General features: G+C 40.1%; 1 protein-coding gene across 1 annotated transcript; it reads left to right on the forward strand.

Moving 5' to 3' along the window:
• The first annotated feature begins 854 nt into the window (after positions 1-854).
• Positions 855-21,510, forward strand: LOC109401744 (transmembrane protease serine 9). The gene is made up of 7 exons (XM_062857597.1): positions 855-1,170; positions 1,238-1,572; positions 1,634-1,820; positions 20,393-20,731; positions 20,795-21,025; positions 21,092-21,195; positions 21,255-21,510. The coding sequence occupies exons 1-7, from the start codon at positions 883-885 to the stop codon at positions 21,445-21,447; spliced, it is 1,677 nt and encodes a 558-aa protein (XP_062713581.1). The 5' UTR covers positions 855-882; the 3' UTR covers positions 21,448-21,510.
• Positions 21,511-27,040: the final 5,530 nt, after the last annotated feature.

Here is a 27,040-nt window from a genome sequence, read left to right on the forward strand (position 1 = left end):
CTCTATAAATGGTCAAAATTGTCAAATTTTTTTTTTGGTGGTTTTTCGTCAGTCGAAAACAGTTGATGTTTTTTTCGACAAGATGCTTCTTATTTTTTTTCGAATTTTTATTATTATCATTTTTTTTTCAATTTTTGTGTATAGTTTTTTCATTACAACTATTACGTAGAATCATTTTTTTATTCTAAAATTGTCAAAAATTGATTTCTTTTGGTTTTAGGGTATCTGCCACTTGGGCGATGGCTTCTATATTCGTCTGTTTTCCACTATAACTCAGTCAACTTTGAACGAATTGACTTGAAATGTTGTACACGGGTAGATACTTTACCTATCTCACCGCATTCCAGAAATTATGTCAATTGGTTCAAATTTGACTGAGTTATAGCGGAAAACAGACGAAAATAGAAGCCAAGATAACCAAGCTTTTTGGTTATTTGATATTATATGACATCTAACAAAGATCCGCGATAAATGTTACTCTCAGTGTATGATTTCTATAATTCATCTTCGAAGATATCATTTCAATCCAACAAACTATTTTTGAGTTATATTTTGTTCTTATACCCTTCTCAACAGTTGGGAGAAAAAAATGGTTGTGTTGATGCAAAAGTAAATGATTTATGATATACAGCGCATTAATATAATCTCATTCAAATTTAAAAAATATCAAGTCAAAAATGATAAACCTCACTCATATCGAAAACTAAACAATTTCTTTATGTTGAACTTTGGAGATTTGAATTCTATCGAAGAACACAGCAAGTGCATACAAAAGTCTGTGTTTTCACGCGTGATTCACCCATCAGGTGAGAAGATAAGAGCGCTTCGAGTATAAAAGCTACACATAAAATCTGTTAACTTGTAGTTGACATCGAAGTGACAATGAAGACCGGCATCGTTCTAGCACTGTGTGTGGTGTCCGCTCTAGCCGGTCCCGAAGAGGAAATCTGGCTAAAGTTCAACAAGCTTCGTCCTGCTGGCTTGGAAGGATATGAAGTGCCCGATTTCGAAGGTAGAATCATAGGAGGAAGCGAAGTCGATATTGCCAACTTCCCGTACCAATTGTCACTTCGCCATAATGGAGATCACATCTGCGGAGCCTCCGTCATTTCCAGCAACTGGGCTTTGTCCGCTGCTCATTGCACCGTTTCTCCAGTGACCGTGAGCTCCGTAAGTTATGCTTTAAGAATTTCAATGATGCTTGAATATCTAAACTTGTTTTTATTCGTCCATTTAGGCTAGTTTACGTGGAGGAAGCACCAGTCGTCTTACCGGAGGAATTATTTTTGCTGTAGCTCAAATCATTAACCATCCTCAGTACAATGCTAACGCCATCGACAACGATGTATCCGTTTTACGACCAACGACGTCATTCGCTGGAACTAACATCTCGCCAATTACCATCGTACCTGCTGGTACTAGCTTTGCCGGAGGTACCCGCTCGGTTGTTTCGGGTTGGGGTTTGACATCCCCTGGAGGATCTTTATCTACCAACCTTCAAGCTGTGGATATTCCTGTAGTTGCAACTGCCACTTGCCGCGAACAATGGGGAGCTTCCCGAATTACCGATACGTAAGTTTCATTATGCATTTAATATCGGCATCCCTACATGAATATTTTCTTGTACTTTCAGCATGATTTGCGCTGGAGAACCAGGACGTGACTCCTGCACTAGTGACAGCGGTGGGCCACTTGTCACTGGAGGACGTCAGTTCGGTATTGTCTCGTGGGGTTCACCTCAGTGTGGAGGTAATCTGGCCGGAGTTTACGCTAATATTGGTGCAAGTGTCATTCGCACTTTCATAAGTTCGAACACTGGAGTCTAGCGTAAGACAAATGTTTAATTGTACTAGATTAATAAAAATGTATGATTTTCATAATAAAACAAAACGTCTCTTCACTACAACATTTTAAACCATTATTCGGAACACAAATATTTAGATTGATTTGGATAAAAAGTGAACCCAACCCACATGTTCCCATTTTTTACACAGTCTTCAGTTTAACTGTACAGACTGATTGACTTTAATTATATGTTTAACCTAATACGAAAATAAGTGCACTGCTGAATACAAACATTATATTACGAAACTATACAAAGCTGTCGTCCCAACTGAAGCATTGTCACTTACACGTTTATCAATATGGCATAAACAAGTAAAACAGGGGTAAATGGAAACGACTACTGACTTAATAACTTTCAATCCTGAGCACCCATGGTGGTGCAGAGTACCAAATTGGAAGATCTCCATCCTGGGCGATTGCCAGCCATCGCCTTGACCTGTGGCCAGGTCAAATTTTTGTCAACTTCGTTTATTTCCTTGTTGAGGCTGCGTCGCCATGAGCCTCTAGGTCTGCCTCTGCTGTGATGTCCTGCTGGGTTCCAACCTTATGCTTGTTTGCTGATTTCGTTTCCGCCCCTGCGTGAAGTGTGGTCGACCCACTTCCGCTTTTGGTCCTAAATTTCTGTCGCTATCGGCTTTCGATGAAATCAACGATGGAGCCCCACGTTGGAGATCGAATTGTGAGGCCACCATGCACGAATTATATACCGCAGGCATGTATTGATGAAGACCTGAAGCCGTTGAGTGTTCTCCACTGATACACACCAAGTTTCATTGGCGTGCAGCAGCACACATTTCACGTTTGAGTTGAAAATTCGGATTTTTGAGTTAATTTGATTGTTTTTCCATACATTTCTTAAACTCGCAAAGGCAGCCCACGCCTTCTTGATCCTTGCACCTATGTCGATATTGGTGCCACCACCGGCCGCCATTAGACTACCAAGATATTGGAAACTTTCAACATTCTCTACAGCTTGCCCAGCTACCGTGAAACTCAAAGGGTTGACCGTGTTTACATCCAACGATTTGATCTTGTTGCTTCACTACAGCAACGACCCGGATGCGATCGGACAAGACACCATCTCGCAGTACTCATAAGGATCACTTTGCAGAGGACTTTGAGAACGATACACAGTAACGTGATGCCCCGCCAATTATCGCATACAGTCAGGTCACCCTTTTTGGGAACCTTTAGGGGAGACTGAGGAGACTTGATCCCTGGGGAGACCTGTTCTCCGCATATTTGCACGGAATCAAAAACATTTTTCTTCTAGCATATTTTTTTCAAAACTACTCCTGGACAGTGTTTGGCAACAAGTGTTTTCGATTGTACATTGCATTATTTTTTAACGGCTGATGGTTTGTTTTCAGTCCTTCAGAAATGTTTAAGACGATTCCGAAAAATCTCAATGACTTTGTGAAAATTGAACCAAATCGTGTCACAATTTCACAGCACATAGTTTAAATAAAATACTGTCAAACTTATTTATCCAAATAAGGCTTTTGTTAATATATTTTAATTAATTCAGCTTAGTATACACAACAGTCCCAACTAACAATTGCAAGTCACAAACAAGCAAGCTTGCTGAATTGTTGCTTAATAATGGTAATGATAGCTGAACTAAAATTATGCTCTACACATTACTGTTTAAATGATTTTACAATTGAAAAAGTAGTCAATGTTCGACTTTCCTCATCGGTATTAACAATGATAAATTAAAACACTTTTCAAAAGTTTAATAAGGAATTTATTCGACAAGCATTGATTCCTTAACAAAAGAGTTTAACAAAACATTTGTCTGCATCTTATTAAGCTGATGTATCGATAAGCATATGCTCCTGAACAATGTGCTTTTCACTTGTCAAATAAACGCCTTCAGCCCGTCATAGTTTGACTCGGAACTTTGATCGGATTATGGGATAAATCATGGCTAAAACTGTTTAGACAACCAAGTTCTTAAATAACCAATATTTCAAACGAATCACATAAAATAAAACAGAATATAATTATGTAACTTAATTATATTTTTATCTTCCGCAGCAGTTCGATTGTACGAGACGCTTGGATCGAAGCATTTGACATTTCAGTACTGTAGTGTTTACTGAATATTGTTCCCACAGTCACCAAGATAACCAAACAGCATTCAAAAATTGACACATTTCAAGTATCCCTAAACATCCTTATGCGCAATTTATTGAACATAGTATCAAGATTCCATGACAAAAGCATAAATAAAACAATTGCTTAACGGATCTTCGAGTGAAAATGAGTAGATTACCTGAACATATGCTGTGAATGCACCATGTCCATGTCCAAGACCATACCGCACCACAAATTGTCATACATTTTTGAAGATCAATAATTAATAATAAAAATAATAACATATTTATATCGCAATAAGTACGTCTGGAAACAATATCTTTAATAAGGACCAACACTTTTTGGCCGCATGCGATACAAGTTTTCTCACCGTGCGATAAAAATACTGACAGCGAGATCAGAATGGAAAACACGTGTTTTGGGCTGAACAGCTGTTGAAGTATAAGGCGCTGTTCAGTTGATTACCACGTGCTGTGCTTATTCACCACTGCTGAACACAAGTTCAGGAGTGATCATTATTGAGTCATGGGAAGATTATGTTTTGCTTTGGGTGCTGCATCTCACCATCTCTAGGATGGCGCAGATAGGAAGGCATGCGGCTGGCAATCAACAGGTCTCGAGTTCTAATCCAGATTTAGGTAATTTTATATGTAATTCATATTTCATAATAGGTGTTCGCAATATAAGAGCAAATAATTACTCTCGTGAGAGTTCAACATTTTTGCATTTTATTTATTTGCAGTCATTTTTTCCAAAGCCGAATAACAACTTTTCTGTGCATTTGTAAAACGCTTTGAACAACAAAAAAATAAGTTGGTGCACAGCATGATGCTTAATAACTTCTCCAAATTTGTGTGAACAAAACCCGAACATAGGTTGTACGTGAAAATAATTCAAATGTTATTCAACATGATGCTGAATTAATTCGTCATAATGGTGCCTGTTAAATGAGTGATTGTTAGTTGGGGTGACATGGGGAGACTTGATCCCTCGAGGGTTACACACACATTATACATGTGAAAAATAAAATTCTATTCGGAAGCCTCTATTAACTTGGAATTCTAGTCTATTCAACGATAAAATGTGTCAGATAATTATAACTTTAGTACACACCAAATTTTTCGAAACGCTTCCAGCACAAAAAGAAATCAGCAAAATAAATTGCTGAATTTCAGCAAAATTTTTGCTGAATTTCAGCACAACATTGCTGATCAACTGTCAAAATTGCTGGATTGTTCAGCAAGTTGAAAAATAATTGCTGATATTCAGTAAATTCATATTGCTGAATGAAATCAGCACAAAAAAAATCAGCAAAATTTGCTGAAAACCGGCAAACAAAATTTGCAGTGTACAAACCAATAAAAAGGGGATCAAGTCTCCCCATTTTGAAAATACGGCATATCCTTAAAAAATTTAAGGAAATCTTACAATTTCAAACACTACATATTAATCGAAAATACAAAAAAACTCGAAAAGAAAATGAATAGGAAGACTCTGGAATTATTTTCCGTTTAAATTACCCATGTGCTCAAAGGGGGATCAAGTGTCACCCATTTTTGAAAAATACATTATAAGACATGCCTCCATAAAAACACAGTTTTGAAAACTTTAACAATGATTTAAAGACCTTCTGTTGTGTATTAACTTGCAATAGATGTTTACCTGCCATTTTGTACGGAAATCGGATCTATAAAGTTTTGTGTTTTTTCTTAAAGTTTCAGGTAAATTAAGAAAAAGGGATCAAGTCTCCCCAGTCTTCCCTACTAAGACGCCTTGCATCCAGTCGACCGGAAATGTCTCGGTTTCCCATATGTTGCAGAATAATTGATGCAGTAGTTGTGCGGATACTACGGGGTCAACTTTGAGCATCTCAGGCTCAGCTGATATGCGATCGACCCCTGAGGCCCTGTTCGATTTCATACTACGGATGGCTGTTTCTACTTCCTGTACTGATGGAGTTTCGGTTAGTGTAGAATTAGCATCAAAGTTAAAATACACAAAAATAAAAACAAAAAAAAAGGTGGAGTTTCGGTGTTGCGTCGAACCCTTTGCGGATCGTGCTGAGGTGTTGATGGCGTGACCGACACTTGAAGAAAACTTCCAAAGTGCTCGAACCAGCGTTTCAATTGGTCAGCTGGGTCGGTCAGAAACAGTCCAGACGTGTTTCACGGGCATCGTAGCGTTCATCTTAGTCCCACTAAGGTGACGTGGAACATCGTAGAGGAGACGGATGTCACCGGTGTTTGCGGCTTTCTCGCCTTCGTCGGCTAGGGAGTCCACCCACGCTCTTTTGTCCGGTCTACATGAGCGTTTCACTTCCTTCTCGAGAGCCGAATAGCGCTGACGGGTTGTCGGTGGCGATGACGGCGTTCTTGATGGCGCTCCATTGATCTTCTACGCTTCCACCTTCTGGAATATCCGTAGCACGGTTCTCTAGCTCCTCGACTAAGGACCTTTTCACCGCATCGTCTTCCAGTTGGCGTGTTTTGAACCGGCGCCCGATTTTCTCCTTCTGTCGATGGATTCTAGCAATGCGCAGTCGGATCTCGCCGATTAGGAGATAATGGTCGGACGCAATATCCGCGCTACGTTTGTTCCGTACATCAAGAAGGTTCCGTCTCCATTTTCGGCTGATGCAGATGTGGTCGATTTGATTTTCCGTGACCCCATCACGGGAAGCCTATGTCACTTTGTGCACTGGTCGATGAGAAAAGAGCGATCCCTCAATCACCATGTGATTGTTGCCACAAAACTCTGCAAATAGCTTTCCGTTTTCGCTTATTTATCCGAGACCATGGCGTCCCATGACATGCTCATAGTCGAGTTGTCGGAACCAACCTTCACGTTGAAGTCGCCCATGAGGATCTTGACATCACCTTTCGGAATTTGTCCACGACAGCATTCAATTGACTGTAAAAGTTCTCTTTGTCTTGCAACTCGGCAGCATCGGTTGGCGCGTTACATTAAATCATGGTAAGGTTTCGAACCCGTGTTCTGAATCTGACTACAACTATCCTCTCGTTAATAGGTTCCCACTTTATGGAGCGCGGCGTGGGCGTGAGCGTTGAGCAGGAAACCAACTCCACGGTGACGAGGACGTGTTCACCTCGTAGGCTAGAGTATAGCAGAATTTGACCCAACGCCAATCTGTGTTTTCCAAAGTTCGGCCAACGGACTTCGTTCATTCTTAGGATCTCAAACTTCATACAACATCCCTTATTGGCTAGTTGTGCCAGTTTACCCTGCCGTGCTAGACTTAATACATTCCAAGTTCCAATTCTTGTACATTGTTTCGCGCTAAAAGTCGTTGCATCAGTTCATAATCATTCATTTTCCGTTTCTGTAACGGTTTTTAGGTTTCGAGAACAGTAGGTTGGTGGCCTAGGTCCTACATCCACCGTGGTGTGGCTGCCATTTTAGGTATAGTTTCTAGTGGAGATTTTCATACTCAGCCGCTGGATGCCAAAACAGACGCAATTTGAGCCGCACCTCCTTGGTGAATAGACGCTCGATACATACCTCTTCAATCTAGCTGAAGTCAGAAGGACAACAGTGCCCAGGCTGCACAACCAGCTAAGCACACAACTCTTTTTTTTTTTCAATAGTTCACTTATTTGGGGCTCAATCGACACACAACTCTTAGCTCGTGGTCTTTGTCATCGATTGATCCATGGAAGCATGAGGTAGAAACTTGTGAGGACCAGAGCTATGTTAGACACTCTCCTTACTTACTCACCGTTTTACAGCCCGGGCCAATTCTAGGTCGAAGTTAATTACACTGTCCGACAAAAAAAAAAACTTTTGCCGTGATCAGAGACCCCATTAGTAGGGAATAAAAGCGCATGGAAAATGTAGAAAAATGCCATTTTCAAATTTGTTGGAGCACACCTAGAAACTTTTTGAGATGAGTTTGAATTTTATTCATTTTTGAAGGTTAACAAGAGCTTTAGAAATCATCATAAACACATTTGAAATACAATATCTTTGAAATGCAGTTTTGTGCACCGCTGAAATTTTCACAGATCTGAGAAGCAACTTTGATAAATAACTAGGTAGTCAAAATTTCTACCTTTTACGACATTCCGTTTCATTGATACATATCCGCGAAGGCCTAACTCTGACTTATATAGTAAAAACCTTTTAAGTTTTATTTATTAATCTAGTCCCATAAAGCACGCCCATATTCATATCCATTTAAAAAACTTCTAAGCGTTAATGCCGTGAAGCGTCAGTCTTTCGGATACTTCGTACGCCTCGGAATATTGGATGGATTTCCGCTTCAGTAGGAGAAAACGTTTCTTTACAAGTTCTCCACTAGTTCACTAGATGTGACGTCCGTTTTCTAGTGGTAATATATTTTTCAGTCTCTGACTGAAGAAGATGGAAATTGAATTTCAAACATCTGGTTCATAGGCGCCAACTTAGGGGGGGGGGGGGGGGGCAAGCATGGTTTTGCCCCCCCCCCCAATATTTGCCGATTTTTGAATTTTCCCATACAAAAAATCAGAAAAAAACAGGCTCTGCCCCCCCAATAATTTGACCAAGTTGGCGCCCCTGATCTGGTTTAACTATGTACCGTCAAACGGGGTGACTTGCAACACTTTTTAGCTTCATCTAACAAAAAATGTTGATTAAACTCAATTTTAAAATTCAAACTATTTGTAATAGTTTTAATAGCCGGCTCCTCTATAAAATAGAGTGAACAAGTTATAGATTAATTTATTTTTTCATGTTTTTGATAAAAGACGTCGTGCGGGGTGACTTGCAACACCCAATGTAAATCCCTTTTCAAACACGCAGATATAAATTTTTAGTTTCGAGCATATTTGATAAGTATTCTTGCTACTTTTGTGATATTGTTTGGGCTGACATACTTATTTTTACATTTGTTTTTACATAGGAAATTGAATTGTGAATTTTTATATGGAAATATTGGGCTCAAAAACACCAAGTTACTAATTGTTAATTTAACATAAGTTTTAATGTATTTTTCAGTTCATATAATGATCCTTCAGACTTTTCCTGGTGAATTATAAGTTAAACAACAATATTTCGTTTTTCTGGACTTTGAATTGTTAAGAAAATGAGTGTTGCAAGTCACCCCGTCTAGTTACAATATTTCAAAACATATAAATATAACAAAGATATTGTAATATTTTTATAAAGTAAAATGGAAATTCATATAGCTCATTATGTATAGAATCCGCATACAGAATATTATTTTTGGGAAATTTTGTTTTCATTCTTTTGCAGGCTCACATTTTTGTTACTTTTTCAGACTAATGTTAAATTTATGAATATTTTGTTGGAACTATTTTCATAAAAGTAAAAATCGTGGCTACTACTACAAATGAGTTTTGGTACGTAAACGTCCGATTTTTATGTTTTGTTGATAAACATAGACAGTAGACATCAAGTGTTGCAAGTCACCCCGCCGTTGCAAGTCACCCCGTTTGACGGTATGATTCTAGAAAGCTATACGAGAAATTTTAGGATATGATTGCAAAGGATCCACAGGAAGAAAGTTAGATTAATTCTTTGAGGCCAACATGAGTATTTTAAGAAAAAACTTTTTCAAATAAATGTTATGTTCTAATTGCAGTTTTCAAAAAAAAATTGTCGCTTATGAAAATGAACAAAGTTTATTGTAACATTTGACATCAAATGTTACTTTCATAATCATGTTTAAATACCAATAAACTGCGATTTTGAATGCGATTGTTAAGGATCACAATTTAGGCAAAATACACTTCGTCTACTTAATTCAAGGAAGTATTTTGTTTTGATCGAATTTCGAGTCATGCCCAAATTTAAATATCCATATATCGCATATGGATGAGAATACTTTTCAATGATTTAGTGTGTATCTTTGCAACCATTCCAGATTGCTTGACCTGGTGGATAGGCTAATCCAAATTACCCCCAATTGTAGAGGCGCTTGGTGAAATAAAGAGAAAATCGTTTGTTTCGTTTGACTTGAATTGTTGCACATCTAGACAATATGCGTATCTGATCGTGTCTCAAAAATCAAGTCAATCGGTTCTAAATTGACTGAGTCATAGACACAAGTGTCCAAAATAGGTAATCCTGCCCAAATGGTTCCAGACCATATGCTGCTGGAACTTATAAAGCAATTTTACAATCGTGGAGGACATTATTGAGCTTGAAATTAAGATTTTACTACATGACAAATTCAATTAATTTCATAAAAGTGTCTTCAATGGTAATGCCCCAACATACACATTCTGTATTGTGACACTAACTAAAATGTGATGAAAGCAACAGTGCTTGTACGATTACTAATAGGTGAATTCAACGGAAGCTAACGATCCCTCCGCATCTGGTGGCAGGAATGAGAACCCTACGAAAAACGTGACTCTGCAAAAAAGTGCCATTGCGCAGCATAGGCAAAGTGCACTTTTTTCACTTTTTCGTATCGAATTCCGCATCGTAGAGAAACAAACGAGCACTTTTTGGAAAGAAAATTTACTCCTCTTTCAGTTGCGCTTAGATCCGCTAGGTACTTACGAACAATTTATGTGATTAATTTGAGGAGCTCTTGCTATGCCTCCGGCGAGCGATCTTCCGGATTTTTTGTTAGCTGGCCAATCCGATGTCTGTCGGCGTGGGCATCAAGAATGATGATAATGGAAGCCATTGCAAATGGAAAATAGCAACTTCTAGAGCAAAAAATGAGTAAAATTTGACGACAAGAAATTGACTTTTTTATGTAAACAAATGATTTTCTCCTTATCTCACCAAGCGCCTCTACAATTGGAGGTCATCTGGATTATCCTACAGTAAATGGAGAGTGTTCTCATTTTTGGTTTGCATTTTTTTAGGGTTGTATTGTTTTGAACAGTCGTGAACTCAAACCATGTTTTCTGCGCAATGCCAGCTTCAATTCATTGTATTGAAATAAGTTTGTTTTATTCAATAAAGTTATCAATTTTACCACCTTGGTATGGCTAGGAGGTTCTTCGAAACATTAAGTGAATATAGACAACCCACGAAAACACTGGAAACGTTTTTTTTTGTACTGATCGCAAAAAAAATGTATTATCTTTTATTTTTATTTTTATTTTTACACAGGCTTAACACGTTAGTAATTTGAAAGATCGACCGGATTTTCCTCTCGAAAATTTGAATTCAATTATTTAGATCATAAGTGTAGCATTCCGAAGTCAAATCAAAGTAAAATAGTTATGTTGTCATGATTAGATAAGGATAGGGGCTTGCTTTTTGTGATTGAATTAAGAGAAAACTTCAAGGATTTGTATTATATAAGTCATATTTGATTCTTCCCGGATGTGTATCAATGAAATGGAATGTCGGAATTTTGACTAGTTATTTACCAAAGTTACTTCTCAGATCTGTGAAAATTTCAGCGGTGCACAAAATTACATTTCAAAGATATTGTATTTCAAATGTGTTTATGATGATTTCTAAAGCTCTTGTTAACCTTCAAAAATGAATAAAATTCAAACTCATCTCAAAAAGTTTCTAGGGGTGCTCCAACAAATTTGAAAATGGCATTTTTCTACATTTTCCATGCGCTTTTATTCCCTACTAATGGGGTCTCTGATCACTGCAAAAGTTTTTTTTTGTCGAACAGTGTTATCGCTTGTCGGATTCAAATCGAGGAGCTGCATTTAGCAAACACTGTTCACCTTGTATGGGTACCTGGTCATTCTTCCATCGCTGAAAGTGAATTGATTGATGAGTTAGCTCGCACTTCAGCATCACATATCTTCATTGGACCTGATCCAGTTATTCCAGTATTTAAGTGTTGGGTAAACTTTCAGATTGACAGCTGGGCTGCCATTCAACACAAAAACTACTGGAATCGTTTGGAGTCATGTGCAGCTGCAGAGATAGTTGTGGTTGTAACTAACTGGGGCTCCATCAGTTCGAATGATCGAAGTCTGTGCACGGTGTCTGTGACAAAAAATATATTCAAAACATAACCAGTATCGCCAAGTCACCAACTCAATTGAGGCTAAGTATGTATCTCCTCTTCCATTTGGTGCTAAGAGGGAAATGTTCTATCGGAAATCTTTTCGTGATTTCTAGAAGAAATTTCCGAGAAGTACCCCTTTTTAAGTGTTTTACAGCCAAAATAGCCCCCGATAGAACATTCGTTCCAAACACCAACTGAAAAACTAGACCCTTAGCTTTAATTTGGTGGATGACCTAGCGATACTGCTTTTTTCAATAATATAATTCTATCAAAGACACCGTGAATGCTTTTGTTAACTTTTTTCGGCGATTACTTTAAGAAAATCGCCACCTAAAACATTTCAAAGACAAGATGTCAATAGCGGACCGACCTTTGCGAGAGTTATTCAAACGCAAGACTTAGTTTTTTCTAACAACTATCTCATCTTTAAAAATATCTATGAACTAGATGATGTGAGAAGTTAGAAGTAATAAAATGATAAGGGAAAAATCCTACTATAACTGTCATCGGAAAATTGGAAACCCAACCACATCATAACGTATCTGTGCATTCAAGATAATAAATTAATACTCCTAGCATGGTAAGCCAGTTTGGAAATTCGGGTTTTTGATATCTCCCTATATTTGGGATTTTCGTGATAGCTTGGCGAAAGAATTGATCTTTGCTTTTCGAACGGATTGTTTTGGGTTTTCAATATGATTTCACATCGGAGTTCCGGAGATTAATACTTTGGAGAATCCCATACTCTCCCCCCAAATATTGGGGAAATCATTTTAAACCGTATTTGCCCAATGATAAGCGCACCATGCTACGATGATTATACTATGTATTATCTTGTATGCACAGATACGCCGTGATGTTGTTAGGTTTCCGATTTTCCAATGACAATTCAAGTCGGATTTTACGGGACAATCCCCTTATCATTTTCTTAACTGTATGATAATAGCTACAAACCGCCCGATAAAGAAGTGCCTTGTAATCCGCAACAGGATCAGCCAGATTGTCTGTTCTTTCCGATCGATATTTGATACACATCGGTTAAGGTGGTATTTATGAATATCCAAGATAATCAATCCATGCCATCTGCCATGGGATAAGATGCCACTGAACGTCCATCATTTGTCGGGCTCACTCAATATATGGAGTGTTACAATTTTACAGACCACTTTCCCCCAAGACTATGGTCGGCATGTTTGAATGACCTCCCATGTAACCATTAGCACTATATTTCGCCTTTTTTGACACACAAGGCTATTAAACGACTAATATAGAACGTGTCGGCTCCTTATTAGCATTATATTAGTTCCGAAGTATGTATGTATGTATGTAGTTTCGAAGTAAGCTATAGTGCCTCGTGGTTACTTCCCAAGTAACAATCAGCATGCCTTGAAGGTTTATTCACGTTTTATCCTGGTTTTAAACGAGCATGTGAAAAAGCTAGTTGTTCTATATAAGTTTTATGTGGTAGTGTTTTACTTTGCACCTTTGGCATTCCATAAAACTATCATATAACTTCTACTATAAACATCTTTAGTTAAAGACTTGCAAGTAGTCATGAATGGGTTTTATCACTTATTATATACCATTTCAATAAAACTTGCATTTGCGGTTGTTGTCGGAGAGATTTTATTGTAAACAAATACACAATACTGTAGGGAAATGCATAAAACCAACAAAAGATTTTGTGGTCGTAACATAGACCAAAAAATGCTGTGATAAAACCGCTAGTTCTATCATGAGCTCAGTTATGACCACCTCAGGAGGGTTAGCCCTATTGGAGGAATCATCAGGAACACAGAGTGTTATCAGAAGAATATGTCGCCTAGCCGTTATAGTTTATGTAATACAGAAAAAGCATTTCACGTACAGCTTGAGATCAAACTTAACGATTCAACACGTTTCCGTCAAGCTTATTTTCAGAAAAATTACATAATGTCTTTGAAGCTCCGCTATGTTGAAAAATCCTTTCATGCACCCAATTCCACCGAGTAAATTAAATGCATTTAACTTCCAATTAATGCACAGTTTGTGTGGCGCACTTATTTTTTGTCCTTATCACAGTCACATTCACCACGAATTTCCCGTGGTATGTCTCCTAACACGTATTAAATAGGATAACAAATTGATGGCTGTATATAAAACCAAGCATAATTTATTCTGACGATCGAACATTTTTAAAAATAAACAAAGCAAATATTAGACAAGTCAGAAGATGGTTTTATTTAGAAGGTTGTATCGGGGATACGATAAAACTCTGATACCACCCGAAATCCTAAACCGGTTTGCATACCGGAGTTCTTTAGATCCTAATAAGGCTGGGCCAACTAGCCAGAATGTGGGCTTTTGGAGGCATATAAGAACTCGACATGACTTTCAAGTCGGCATCAATGGTTTTATGTTTAGGGTTTTTGAATCGATAACATCGATAAAATTAAAATTGTTACTTGGTTTAGGCTCTATCGTGGGTAGCGTAGGCACCAACAACCATGTGCCTCCATGTGATTCTCAATATCCTTGGAAATACTTGGGTGGTAATAATATCACCAGAAAACCTTGATTAAAAGCAAGAAAAACCGGAAGTTACCAATTTCTATTGGAAAATTTAAAGATTTTCCGTGGGTTTGCCTGCTTGGCTTCTAGGATTTCTAGGATGTTTTATGCAAACATATCTTGACATTATTCAGCGCGTGTCCTTCAGGGTTGAATATTACACACGGCATACAATGGCATGGCTTCTTTGAATACAAAAATAGTTATTGTTTCCACCATAAAAAGACCATATATGGTATTATTGGTTAAGGCTCAAGCAACCGTCATCATTTTTCGGAAAATAAAAAGCAGTTTTCCCGCTGCAAATCAAAACAAGGATCATGAAAATATATTCACTGCATTATATTCCTCAGGAGTACAGTGAATATATTTTCATAGCAAAAACTTTTGTTTTGAACTAAAAAACTGCTTTCAAATGTTTGATGATGACGATGATTTCAATGACGAAAAGTTGAACGTTAACTGTAATTCTCAATTTACTAAAGAAGATTAACGTGCACTACTACATTCGTCGTTTAACCCGGGAGCGGTCGCGTCGTGTACTGGGTACACGCACCATGGAAAATGCTCGAGCGGGGCGTCGCTGCAGGTACTCAAAGACGCGACTGCTCGAGGGTTTAAAATAGAACAACAAATAAAGTCATACTTTTTCAGTTTCATGTTAATAGTGGGAGTTCTTGCAAATTATTTTAAGCGAAAAAAAAACTGTGATAGTTCTTCAGTTATTAACTTTTATTTACTGCTCTCACTTGCTCCAGTGCATTTCAACATCTGGGGCAAGTGAGACCTATAAGAGTAAATAAAAACAATTTCATAGTTTGATCTCATTTTCTTCAGCCTTAACCGAAGTTTACTCAATAGTGAAGTAAAATCAGCGCCCTAAGTATTCAATCGTTGAATTATACTTAATTAACTCTATTTCAATGATGAAGCCATTGTTTTAAATGGACTAAATCATATCAGTGGTTGCATCACTTATCAATGTGAATCCAGATCTATTTAACTATCTATCTCTTCCCACTAACAAACTTCCTTCCTGTGACAACCGTGGAGATGCGGAGAAACACACAGTCTCTAGTAGCAACGGATGTCTCACTAACATTCCTCCCTATCCCCGATGACCGCAAGGATGTAGCCGGCGCCGGTACTGACAATATAAAGTTTTGAACCTCCGAGATGAACCAGCCCAGGGCTGAAAATCTCGTAAATAAAGAAAATAATAATAAAGCTTTGAACCTTCAAAGCTCGACCCAACTTCCAGCGACACTGCCGTAAGTTTAAATTCATTTTTTTAGAAAAATTGGCAACTTTGGTTTAAGTTTACAAACAAAATTTTTTGAAAAAGTTTCTTTTAAATCATGTTCAAAGTTTCTTTGACTTATTATCTTTTGAATGAGACCTAGGGTTTTGAAATCGGACGCAAAATGGCGAAGATATGGGCCTAAAAAAATGACATGTTTTTGAGGGGGTGACCCCAAACTTTTGATCGGGAGTGTATATTTTATAATTGAGGGACATGAGATCTGTTGTGAAACGATGTACATCTTTTCAATGCATTTAACATGCCTTACACAGAGTTGCACTCTGTCACTGTCAATTGTAAGCAAATCGCTGATTTTGATAGGCCGACTACGACCAAGTCAGCGTGCGCTCTATTGATTCACCGTCACTTTCCTTGTCCCATCAGAACTGGACTGACTGTGATGGTTTGTGGAAATCACTGATAGGCCATCTTTAAAATTCGTTTAAAAATCCAAATGAAGATTTACCAAGATGATATTTTAATATGTGGTACATAATAACAAGTTTTGCATGTTGGTCACAAAAACGTTTCAGTTTTGGTGAAAACCACTAAAATATCACAGCAGTTGCAATGATTGTGATCTAGAGTGCGGGTCAATATCAAGTCGTACCCTGTCATTGTCGTTTTGATATTAAACGGCCTGGAGTGATAGTGACGATTGTACAATATCAGTATGATATTGCACAACTCTGAAAAAAAAACCCGGATTGATCCACCTAGTGGTGATAGTGCCTTTCTCGTCGAATATGTACTCATGACGTTTCCGTTGACGTGAGCTGAAATGTTCCTGAATCATGAGAATACTTAACTTAGAATTTTATCAGAGCCATCATTGAATTGACTTTAAACTTATTGATGGCACATATTCCGACGTTATGTTCAACGTATAGGCAGAGCTGAAAAATATCAGACCTCTCAGTGGACAGCTTGACCTCCTTCACTATCACTGGAGGCCGATCAACACCAAGACGATACAACGTTTTCACAAACACAGATACCTTAACGATTTTCGACAAAGTATTTTCTACACACTTCTACACACGCTATATTTTATTATCATTGGCTACGAGATGTTTGTAATATTTGACTAAAACATGCAAGTAACTGAAATTTTTCATACTGAATCCCATTCAACTTTCAACCACATTACAGTGCGTAAGGGAGCAACCAGTCGCACAAAAATTTTACGCAGTCATTTTAGACGCAAAAGAGAATTGAAAAAGTTTGTTCGGAGTTATTACGATTAAATTTTAATTTTCCCATACAACGTTGACCCATCCTTCTGCATTATTACACCTCAGGAATCTGAAATGGTGTGATTGGATGAGATCGTCTTAGTTTTGTCAAGATATCTATCGCTTGCTCTAATTTTTCTCACTTTTGAATTCCGACGAAGCACCCAACGCTAGTTTTGGAATACTACCGGTAGTTTCTTATGTGGTCTGAGACTATTTTCTTGCTTACCGTTCATCAGGTTATCGGAAAATCCGCGATTTGACGTTTCGCATGCATGGGTTTGGTTCGCTTTTATATTTGGGCACTTCCAGCGGAACACTCGGAACCGGTTTCGCAACACCATCGGTTGTCCCAAATATGGTCTGAAACTATTTTCTTGCCAACCGTTCATCAGGTTACCTAAGGAGCCGCGATTTGATGTGTCGCATGCATGTGTTTGGTTCACTTAAATATTTGGCGGTGGAGCGGGCCTGGTTTGAAGGTTAGAACACAAGACTATCATGCCAAGGGCCTGGGATCGAATCCCACTCCCGACATATTCACAAAACGTAGGTTCTTCCTTCGGAAGGGAAGGGTCCCGAGATGAAGTAGCTTCGAGTTAAAAATAATATTTGGCCACTTCCGGAAGGAACCCGGAACCGGTTCCGGAACACCTCTGGTTGTCTCAAATATGGTCTAAAACTATTTTTTACTAACCATTCATCAGGTCGCCTAAGGAGCCGCGATTTGAAGTGTCGCATGCATGGGTTCGGTTCACTTTTATATTTGGCCACATCTGGCGGGACATATGGAACCGGTTCCGGAACACTACCGGTAGAAACTTAGGTTGTCTGAGACTATTTTCTTGCTTATCATTCATCAAGTTATTGAAAAAGCCGCGACTTGATGTGTCGCATGCCTGGGTTTGCTTCACTTATATTTGGCCACTTTCGGCGGGACCTCCGGAACCGGTTTTGGAACACCGGTAGTTTCTTATGTGATCTGAGACCATTTTCTTGCTAACCGTTCAACAGGTTATCGCAAAGGGGTTTGTTTCACTTTTATATTTGTCCACTTCCGGCGGGACGGATGCCCGGAACCGGTTCAGGAACACTACCGATTCAGATATGATCTGAGACTATTTTCCTGTTAACCGTTCATCAGGTTATTGAAAAAGCTGCGATTTGATGAGCCGCATGTATGGGTTTGGTTCACTTTTATATTTGACCACTTCTGGTGAGACCTTTGGAACCGGTTCCGGAACACTACCGGTTCAGATATGGTCTGAGACTATTTTCTTGCTTACCCTTCATCATATTATCGAAAATGCCGTGGTTTGATGTGTCGCATGCGTGCGTTTGTTGCATTTTCATATCTAGCCCCTTCCTGGGGTACCGGTCCGGAACGCCTAAATGGCCCTAATTCCGGAACGGCTGGACCGATCCGAACCATTTTCAATAGCAAACAATGGGACCAGATTCCGCGTCGAATGAACCGTCGGTCATTAAAATCGGTTGAGATTTACTGCCGAAAAGTGACGTGAGTTCGTTTGTACACATACACACACACATACACACACACAGACATCACCTCAATTCGTCGAGCTGAGTTGATTGGTATATGTGGCTCGAATCTCCGGGCCTCCTATCAAAAAGTCATTTTTGGAGTGAACATATAGCCTTTCCAGTACACTTAGTGTACGAGAAAGGCAAAACTCATAATACGATTAAGAACTAGAATGTTCGTGCAGTTTAATGATAGCAAACTTAGCTTCATGTCATGTGTTGCAACTTACCGTATAGATGGGGTAACTTGCAACAAACATATATTTCGTACCTCCTGATTAGGTGTCAACGTATTTTGGTAAATCAAGTGCTGCATAGTATTCTACTCGTGGTATTTAGTGTATACGATGCATTACAGTTTGTTTTAAATATTTTGATTTTCAATTATATTGCTTCAAAGTCGAAAAGTGTTGCAAGTTACCCCATTTGACGGTACTATGCTGCCATTCAACGCCCAATTGTCCCAATATAACATGGGACAATTATGCGTAAAACGGCAATATATTTGTCGTATTTTTTATATATATGGCTACATACTTTTTTCAAAAACTCAACTTTTTTTCCAATAAATCCACATTTGCAATGAAATTTACGCAATATGCCCCTAGTTTTTTTTTTTCAAAATACAACCACTGAATATTCAAATAATCCCTTAACCCTCGCGCCTTCGACTACCTTCAGTGACAACACGTTTACGCTGTGTACCACAAGCGTGTTATTTCATGGTGCGTGTACTCAGTACATGTTGCGATCGTTTCTGGGTTACCTTCCTGGAGCCACCGTATTTATTCTAAATTTGATGGAATTCCAAATTTGCTTAAAAATTTTACTTCAAAAATGCCTGAGCCTGAATTTGTTCAATTTATTTCTAAAAATTGACTTTCAATTTAAAAACATACAGATACAGATTTTTCTATGAAACCTTTCATATATCGTCGCTTTCCTGTAATAGGGGCATAACTCGAAAAAAATGGGAATCTCAAAGCACATCCTACAGGCACGCTACAAGTTTACTAATTTAGCTCATCAATCAGCAAAAACTAACTAATTTCAATTGTATCTTGGAAAGGGCCTGAAGAACTCACTGCTCCATGTGTTTTGGATTACTATTTTTCAACGCCTAATAAAAAAAAATAACTGTTTTTAAATTGTGCCTGTATTATAAAAATACGTAAATCTCGCGTTTCTCGATGAAATTCGAAACGGATCTTTGTGAAATGAAAGTTCACATGGTTTATAATCATTTGCCCTCAAAATTGACAAATTTTTGGTTGTTCTCCAATTGCAGGAAACCGGCATTGGTTATTGAGATGGGTTGGCCTATCAATCATGAACCATCGCGATGCTAACAAACTTTTCTTTCAGCAGCGTACTAGAATGCAGCCATGGTCTTACTCCATTACTGCCATAAACTGAACTGAGCCAAGACGATGGCAATTTACCATGAATAACATCTTTCACAACTTCCTTGCGGCGACAACTGAACATTTGCAACAGTGAAGTCGTAGGCCTTAATCAAACCAAGTTGCAAAATACCGAAATACGCACACTCCTACGTTCTACAACCTAACCCTTTGCTTAGGAAATCCCATCGAATTCAAATTCCCGATATCTAGCAGCGAATTTGGGCAATCCCACTGGAAACAGCAATAAACGTGCAAGATGGTATCAGCTCGTAGCCGCTTGAATCCATTTCCCTTGTGAGTATCTAATCAGCGAACGGCGTACGTATTTCGGCGATAAGACTAAGATAAGTGGAAACAATCACATTTGCTACTAGTCAATTGAATTCGATATTATGTATTTATGCACGTCTAGCCTTTCCATTACGAAATTATAAATGAAATTTGGTAATGGGACACGGTATCAGTTGGTAGCAGAGTTTTGGCCAAGATGAAGGTGTTCGTAGTGCTTGCATTGTGCTTAGCGGCAGTTGCTGCTGGTCCCGAAGAGGACATTTGGTTGCAGTTCAACAGACGTATGCCCGGTGCATACTATGGCATGAAGGAACCTATTGCAAGACCCCCAGTGACTGGACGTATCGTCGGAGGTGTCGATGCCGACATCGAAAGCTTCCCGTACCAGCTTTCCCTGCGTCGCAGTGGATCGCACAGCTGTGGTGCCTCGGTCATTTCCGACCGCTGGGCTCTTTCGGCTGCTCACTGCACCTACCCTGTGCCAAGTCTTGCCATTGTGCGTTTTGTTATTGATAGCGTTAGGGTACATAACACTTATCAACATCATTGACGTTTGCAGATGAGCCTGCGTGGCGGCACTGCCAACCGCCTGGAAGGAGGTATCATTTTCGAGGTTGAGCAGATCATTAACCATCCCCAATACGATGACTGGAACTTGGAAAATGACGTCTGCGTTCTCCGTACTGTGGAACCCCTGGAAGGCCTGCACATTACTCCCATTCAGCTGGTGCCAGCGGAAACATACTACCCTCATGGAACTCGTGCCGTTCTGTCCGGATGGGGTCTTACGGTAAAATATTGTAGAGACCTTTTATACGACCATCAATCCTTTACATAACCATAACATTTCTTACAGAGCGTCCCTGGATCCCTGCCAGTCATTCTGCAGATGGTTGATATCCCAGTGATTGAAGCGGAAACGTGCCGTGCCGGATGGCCTGCAGGATGGGTTACCGATGAGTAAGTTCCCGGCAATGAGTCAGTCAAGGTTCCAATGTTGATAACTTTCCCATTTGCAGCATGCTGTGCGCCAGCGAACCAGGTCGCGATGCCTGCAATGGAGACAGCGGTGGCCCACTGGTTACTGGAGGACGCCAGATCGGTATTGTATCGTGGGGAGCTACCAACTGCCTCGGTAACGAGCCTGGCGTCTATGCTCGCGTGGCTTATCCTCTTCTGCGCAACTGGATCACCGATGTCACTGGAGTGTAAATACCTTCATGTGGCCTGAACGTAATTTAATAAAGAGTGTGTTTTTGTAAAAAAAAAAAACAATATTACTATTCCGAAAACTACCCTAAATACTGAAACCTTACCATTAGACTTGTAGAGACATCAACAATAATTCATTCTATTTCTTTATTATTTTTCTTTTCTTTATCTCCGCTTCACTTTACGCGCTTCTTTGGCTGATAAATTTATTATGATACACTTTGTAAAAAATCTCTCAAAAAGTTAAGTTGTATTATTCCCAAGTACTCTTCGAAAAATATTTCAATGACCAAATTTCCAATCAAAATAAAACTTAATAGGGTGTGGGCCCATATAGCCGAGGCGGTAAACGCACGGGTATTCAGCATGACCATGCTGAGGGTGACGGGTTCGATTCCCGGTCGGTCCAGGATCTTTTCGTAAAGGAAATTTCCTTGACTTCCTTGGGCATAGAGTATCTTCGTGCCTGCCACACGATATGCGCATGCAAAATGGTCATTGGCAGAGGAAGCTCTCAGTTAATAACTGTGGAAGTGCTCATAGAACACTAAGCTGAGAAGCAGGCTTTGTCCCAGTGGGACGTTACGCCAAGAAGAGAGAAGAGAGAGAGAGGGTGTGGAGCGGACCTGGTGTAATGGTTAGAATACTTGACTATCACGCCGAGGACCTGGGATCGAATCCCACTCCCGACAAACTCGCAAAATGTGAGTTCTTCCTTCGGAAGGAAAGTAAAGCGTGGGTCCCGAGATGAACTAGCCTAGGGCTAAACATCTCGTTAATACAGATAAAAAAAAAACTTAATAGGACTCTACTAGAACATTGTAGCTTTCATCAGGTGTTAAGAGTACCCAAATCGGTTGACAGACGGCTAAAAACATCAGTGAATTTTTGTTTGTATCATACGCACACACACATACAGACATTTGCTAGGTTCGTCGAGCAGAATTGATTGGTGTATGAGACTTGATCCACAGCGCGTAAGCGAAATATAAAATGCTACTTTACATTTAATTTTTTATATTTTTACCAAGAAAATCATTCAAAAACATAAAAAAAAATCTTGTTAGTGCAATACTTTAGTGCACTTCTGCATTGACAGATTTTTGTATTTTTAACACTATTAAAAATCAACTTTTCCTTGTTATCACCAAAAATAAATATAAAAATCAACGAACGCTCCACGAAAAATTGCCAAATAAATCGTTGATATTTTTTCAATATTCCATAGAAGCATACCAGAAAACCATAAAGCAGTCATTTGGATCCAAGGAACATTGTCGAGATAGCGGAGATCAACACTATACTTGGCAACTAGCGCCACCTAGTGGCGAAAGAACCAACTAATTGTTAAATCTCCAGATTGCTCTTGACTTTCTGAAGAACTTTGTCGAAGACGACACTCTTCTGCTCTGGATCCTGAGATGGAGAAGTTCTAAACTTTATTTTCAAGCTGGCGCCACATATCGGAAAAATCAAACTAATTCTCGAATCAGCTTGTTCTTGACTTCCTGAAGAAATTTGCTGAAAATAACACTCTATATAAGCTCTGGATCCCGAGATAGAGAAGTTTAAAACTTTACTTGACAACTAGCGCCACATGGCGGTGAATCCTTCAACTAATTGTTAAATCACCTGACAGCTCTTGGTTTCCTGAATAACTTTGCCGATGACGTCTGTTCTGTACTTGCTCTGGATCCCGAGATAGCGGAATTTGAAACTTTACTTGACAATTAGCGCCATGTAGTGGCGAAATCACCAACTTTTTATCAAATTTTGACTTCTTAGAGAACTTTGCCGAAGACGACACTCTTCTAACTACTCTGGATTGCGAGCTAGAGAAGTTTAAAATTGTACTTGACAACTAGCGGCACCTAGCGGTGAAATCATCAACTTACTGATGAATCACCAGATAGCTCTTGACTTCCTGAAGAACTTTGCCGAAGGCGACACTTTTGTATCCGCTCTGAATCACGACCAAGAGAAGTTTGCTTGACAACTAGCGCCACCTAGCGGCGACATCGCCAACTAATTGTTGAATCACCAAATTGTTCATGACTTACTGAACAACTTTGCCGAAAACATTGGATATTTTTGGAAATTTCCAACTAATTAGATGTTAGTTGGTATTGTGTGGTAGGTTCTTCAAGTACTACAACTTTGCCAAAAAAAAGTATGGTGTTATCTTGGAATACGCCTGAGATATTCGCTCACATACCCAATAAGGCGAAATTCCATAAGCTCTGGAATTCCTACAACACGGATTTCTACAGCAACCCCGATCCAATCGCATAGTAGGAGGAGTCTAGATAGTAATCCTCCCACAGTAATCCGGCTCCAAAAGGATGCTAAGGGGGTGAACAAGGTTTACACTTGCTCAACGGGCTGCAAAACGGTGAGTCGATAAGGAGAGCGTCCAATATAGCTCTGGTCCTCACAAGTTCCTACCTCATGCTTCCACGGGTCAAGCGATGACAAAGACCGCCAGTTAAGAGTTGTGTGCTTAGCTGGTAGTGCAGTCTGGGCACTGTTGTCCTTCTGACTTCAGCTAGATTGAGGAGATACTATCCGAGTGTCTGTTCACCAGGGAGGTGCGGCTCAAACAGCGTCTGTTCTGGCATCCAGCGGCTGAGTAAGAAACACTGCACCACTCCCAGCTAGATCCAAGGTGGTAGCATCATCAGCGTGGTCGTCCCAGTGTTGGTTGGGACATTAAACAGAACTGGCACGATGGCCCTCCGGCGAGACAGGAGTGTTGGCGTAGGCCCAATAAGCCACCCGTAAAAATCCCCATTGCGAATAACATAGGAGAAAATACGACTCGATACAATCGGCAAAGACCCACGCGACGAAATAAGGACTACGATTGGAAACTTGGAACATGGAATTGCAAGTCACTAGGTTTCGCAGGATGTGACAGGATAATCTACGACGAACTACATCCCCGCAACTTCGACATCGTGGCGTTGCAGGAACTCTGTTGGACTGGACAGAAAGTGTGGAAAAGCGGGCATCGAGCGGCTACCTTCTACCAAAGCTATGGCACCACCAATGAACTGGGAACAGGATTTATAGTGTTGGGCAAGATGCGACAACGTGTGATCGGGTGGCAGCCGATCAACGCAAGGATGTGCATGTTGAGAGTTAAGGGCCGTTTCTTCAACTACAGCATCATCAACGTCCACTGCCCACACGAAGGGAGACCCGATGACGAGAAAGAAGCGTTCTACGCGCAGTTAGAGCAAACATTCGATGGTTGCTCGCCGCGTGACGTGAAAATAGTTGTCGGCGACATGAACGCGCAGGTAGGAAGGGAGGAAATGTACAGACCGGTAATCGGGCGAAACAGCCTGCACGCCGCACGGTGTCAAAATTTCGATTATTATCGAACATTCATGTACCTCGGATTTTTCGTCGAAAATTATTAGTATTTGGGCTATATATTCATAATCGGAAGACTAGAAAATATTTCATCGGCGAAAATTTTTCCATACATTTTGTATTGGACGTTTTTTGGGCTAAAATAGTAACAATTGATTTTAAGTATGGAAAATAGCTAAAAACTCATCTAACTCAAATTTTCCCCGATAGAATATTTTCAAATTTTGCATTTATAAATTATAGCCGAAATTCTAATATACTATGAAGAAAAATCCGAGGTACATGAAAGTTCGATAATAATCAAAATTTTGACACCGTGCGCCGTATCGAATGATAACGGCCAGCGATGCGTAGTCCGAAGCACCTTCTTCCCCCGCAAAGATATCCACCCGACCATCAAACAGATAACCAAATCGACCACGTTCTAATCGACGGTAAATTCTTCTCTGATATAACCAATGTCCGCACATACCGCAGTGCGAATATAGATTCGGATCACTACTTAGTCGCTGTATGCATGCGCTCAAAACTTTCGACAGTTATCACTACGCGTCGAAGTCGAACGCCGCGACTCAACATCGAGCAGCTGCGTAACGTAGAAGTGGCTCAAGACTACGCGCAGCAGTTAGCAGCTGCCCTACCAACGGAAGAGCAGCTTGGCGCAGCTACACTTGAAGATGGCTGGAGGGACATCCGATCCGCCATAGGTAGTACCTCGGCTACAGCACTAGGCTTCGCGACTCCGAATCACAGAAACGACTGGTACGACGGCGAATGTGAACAGTTGAAAAAACGAGAAGAATGCAGCATGGGCGAGAATGCTGCAACACCGTACGAGAGCGAATGAGGCACGTTACAAACAGGCGCGGAACAGGCAGAACTCAGTCTTCCGGATGAAGAAGCGCCAGCAGGAAGAACGAGATCGCGAAGCGATGGAAGAGCTGTACCGCGCTAAGGACACACGAAAGTTCTACGAGAAGCTGAACCGCTCGCGCAGAGGCTTTGTGCCACAAGCCGACATGTGCCGAGATAATCACGGGAATATTCTCACGAGCGAGCGTGAGGTGGTCGAGAGGTGGCGGCAGCATTACGATGAGCACCTCAATGGCGACGTTGCAAGTACCGAAGGTGGCGTGGTAACCGATCTAGGAGTATGTGCACAGGACGAAAGACTTCCGGTCCCTGACCTTCAAGAGATTGAGGAAGAGGTTGGCCGGTTGAAAAACAACAAAGCCGCTGGAGCAGATTGTGGAGCTTGGAATTATTGTGGACAAGCGGGTGCCCCCAGGAAGTAACTGGTGTTTGTCTTTTGACGTTCGCCAAGTGATGACGCGACGACCGTTTGCACGCCTACTAGATTGCTTGATGTGCATTTGGCAGACCATGTGCTACCAGCGTTCAACGGAAGGTTGGTAACAGATCTAGGAGTATGTGCACAGGACGAAAGACTTCCGGCCCCTGACCTTCAAGAGATTGAGGAGGAGGTTGGCCGGTTGAAAAACAACAAAGCCGCTGAAGCAGATCAACTACCAAGCGAGCTTCTAAAATACGGTGGAGAAGCACTGGTGAGAGCACTACACTGGGTCATTACCAAGATTTGGGAGGAGGAAGTATTACCGGAGGAATGGATGGAAGGTATCGTGTGTCCCATCTACAAAAAGGACGACAAGTTGGATTGCGGGAACTACCGCGCGATCACACTACTGAGCGCTGCCTACAAGATACTCTCTCAAATTTTATGCCGCCGACTATCACCGATTGAAAGAGAGTTCGTGGGGCGATATCAGGCTGGATTTATGGGTGAACGCGCTACAACAGACCAGATGTTCGCCATCCGCCAGGTGTTGCAGAAATGCCGCGAATACAACGTGCCCACACATCACTTGTTCATCGATTTCAAAGCGGCGTATGATACAATCGATCGAGAACAGCTATGGCAGATTACACTAGTTTACAGCATTTTTGAACTCGGTAAGCTGATGATCATTTTTGGTGTAGAATCATGCCCTGAGTTCGAAAACGCAAAAGAAAAAAATTACAGTAGAGCAGAATTATTTTCGACTTTCTATACAAGGCTGATGATTTGAAATCGATTTTTGTTCTATTTTTAAGCAAAGTCGCTCACTTCAAACATTTCATTCTCCGTAATCAATGCTCCGATTGAGCTGAAATTTTTACTGTAACTCGCCTAAATATGATATGTCAAATAAACGTC

This window comes from Aedes albopictus, chromosome 3 (assembly GCF_035046485.1).
Source record: "Aedes albopictus strain Foshan chromosome 3, AalbF5, whole genome shotgun sequence".
Classification (NCBI taxonomy): domain Eukaryota; kingdom Metazoa; phylum Arthropoda; class Insecta; order Diptera; family Culicidae; genus Aedes; species Aedes albopictus.

Bases quoted from the DNA above. Each gene is read 5' to 3' on its own strand.
- LOC109401744 (XM_062857597.1), top strand. From the start codon at position 883: ATGAAGACCGGCATCGTTCTAGCACTGTGTGTGGTGTCCGCTCTAGCC. The intron at 1,821-20,392 runs GTCTAGCGTAAG...GAAATTTGGTAA, and splicing joins TCATAAGTTCGAACACTGGA to TGGGACACGGTATCAGTTGG. The intron at 20,732-20,794 runs GTGCGTTTTGTT...TGACGTTTGCAG, and splicing joins CTGTGCCAAGTCTTGCCATT to ATGAGCCTGCGTGGCGGCAC.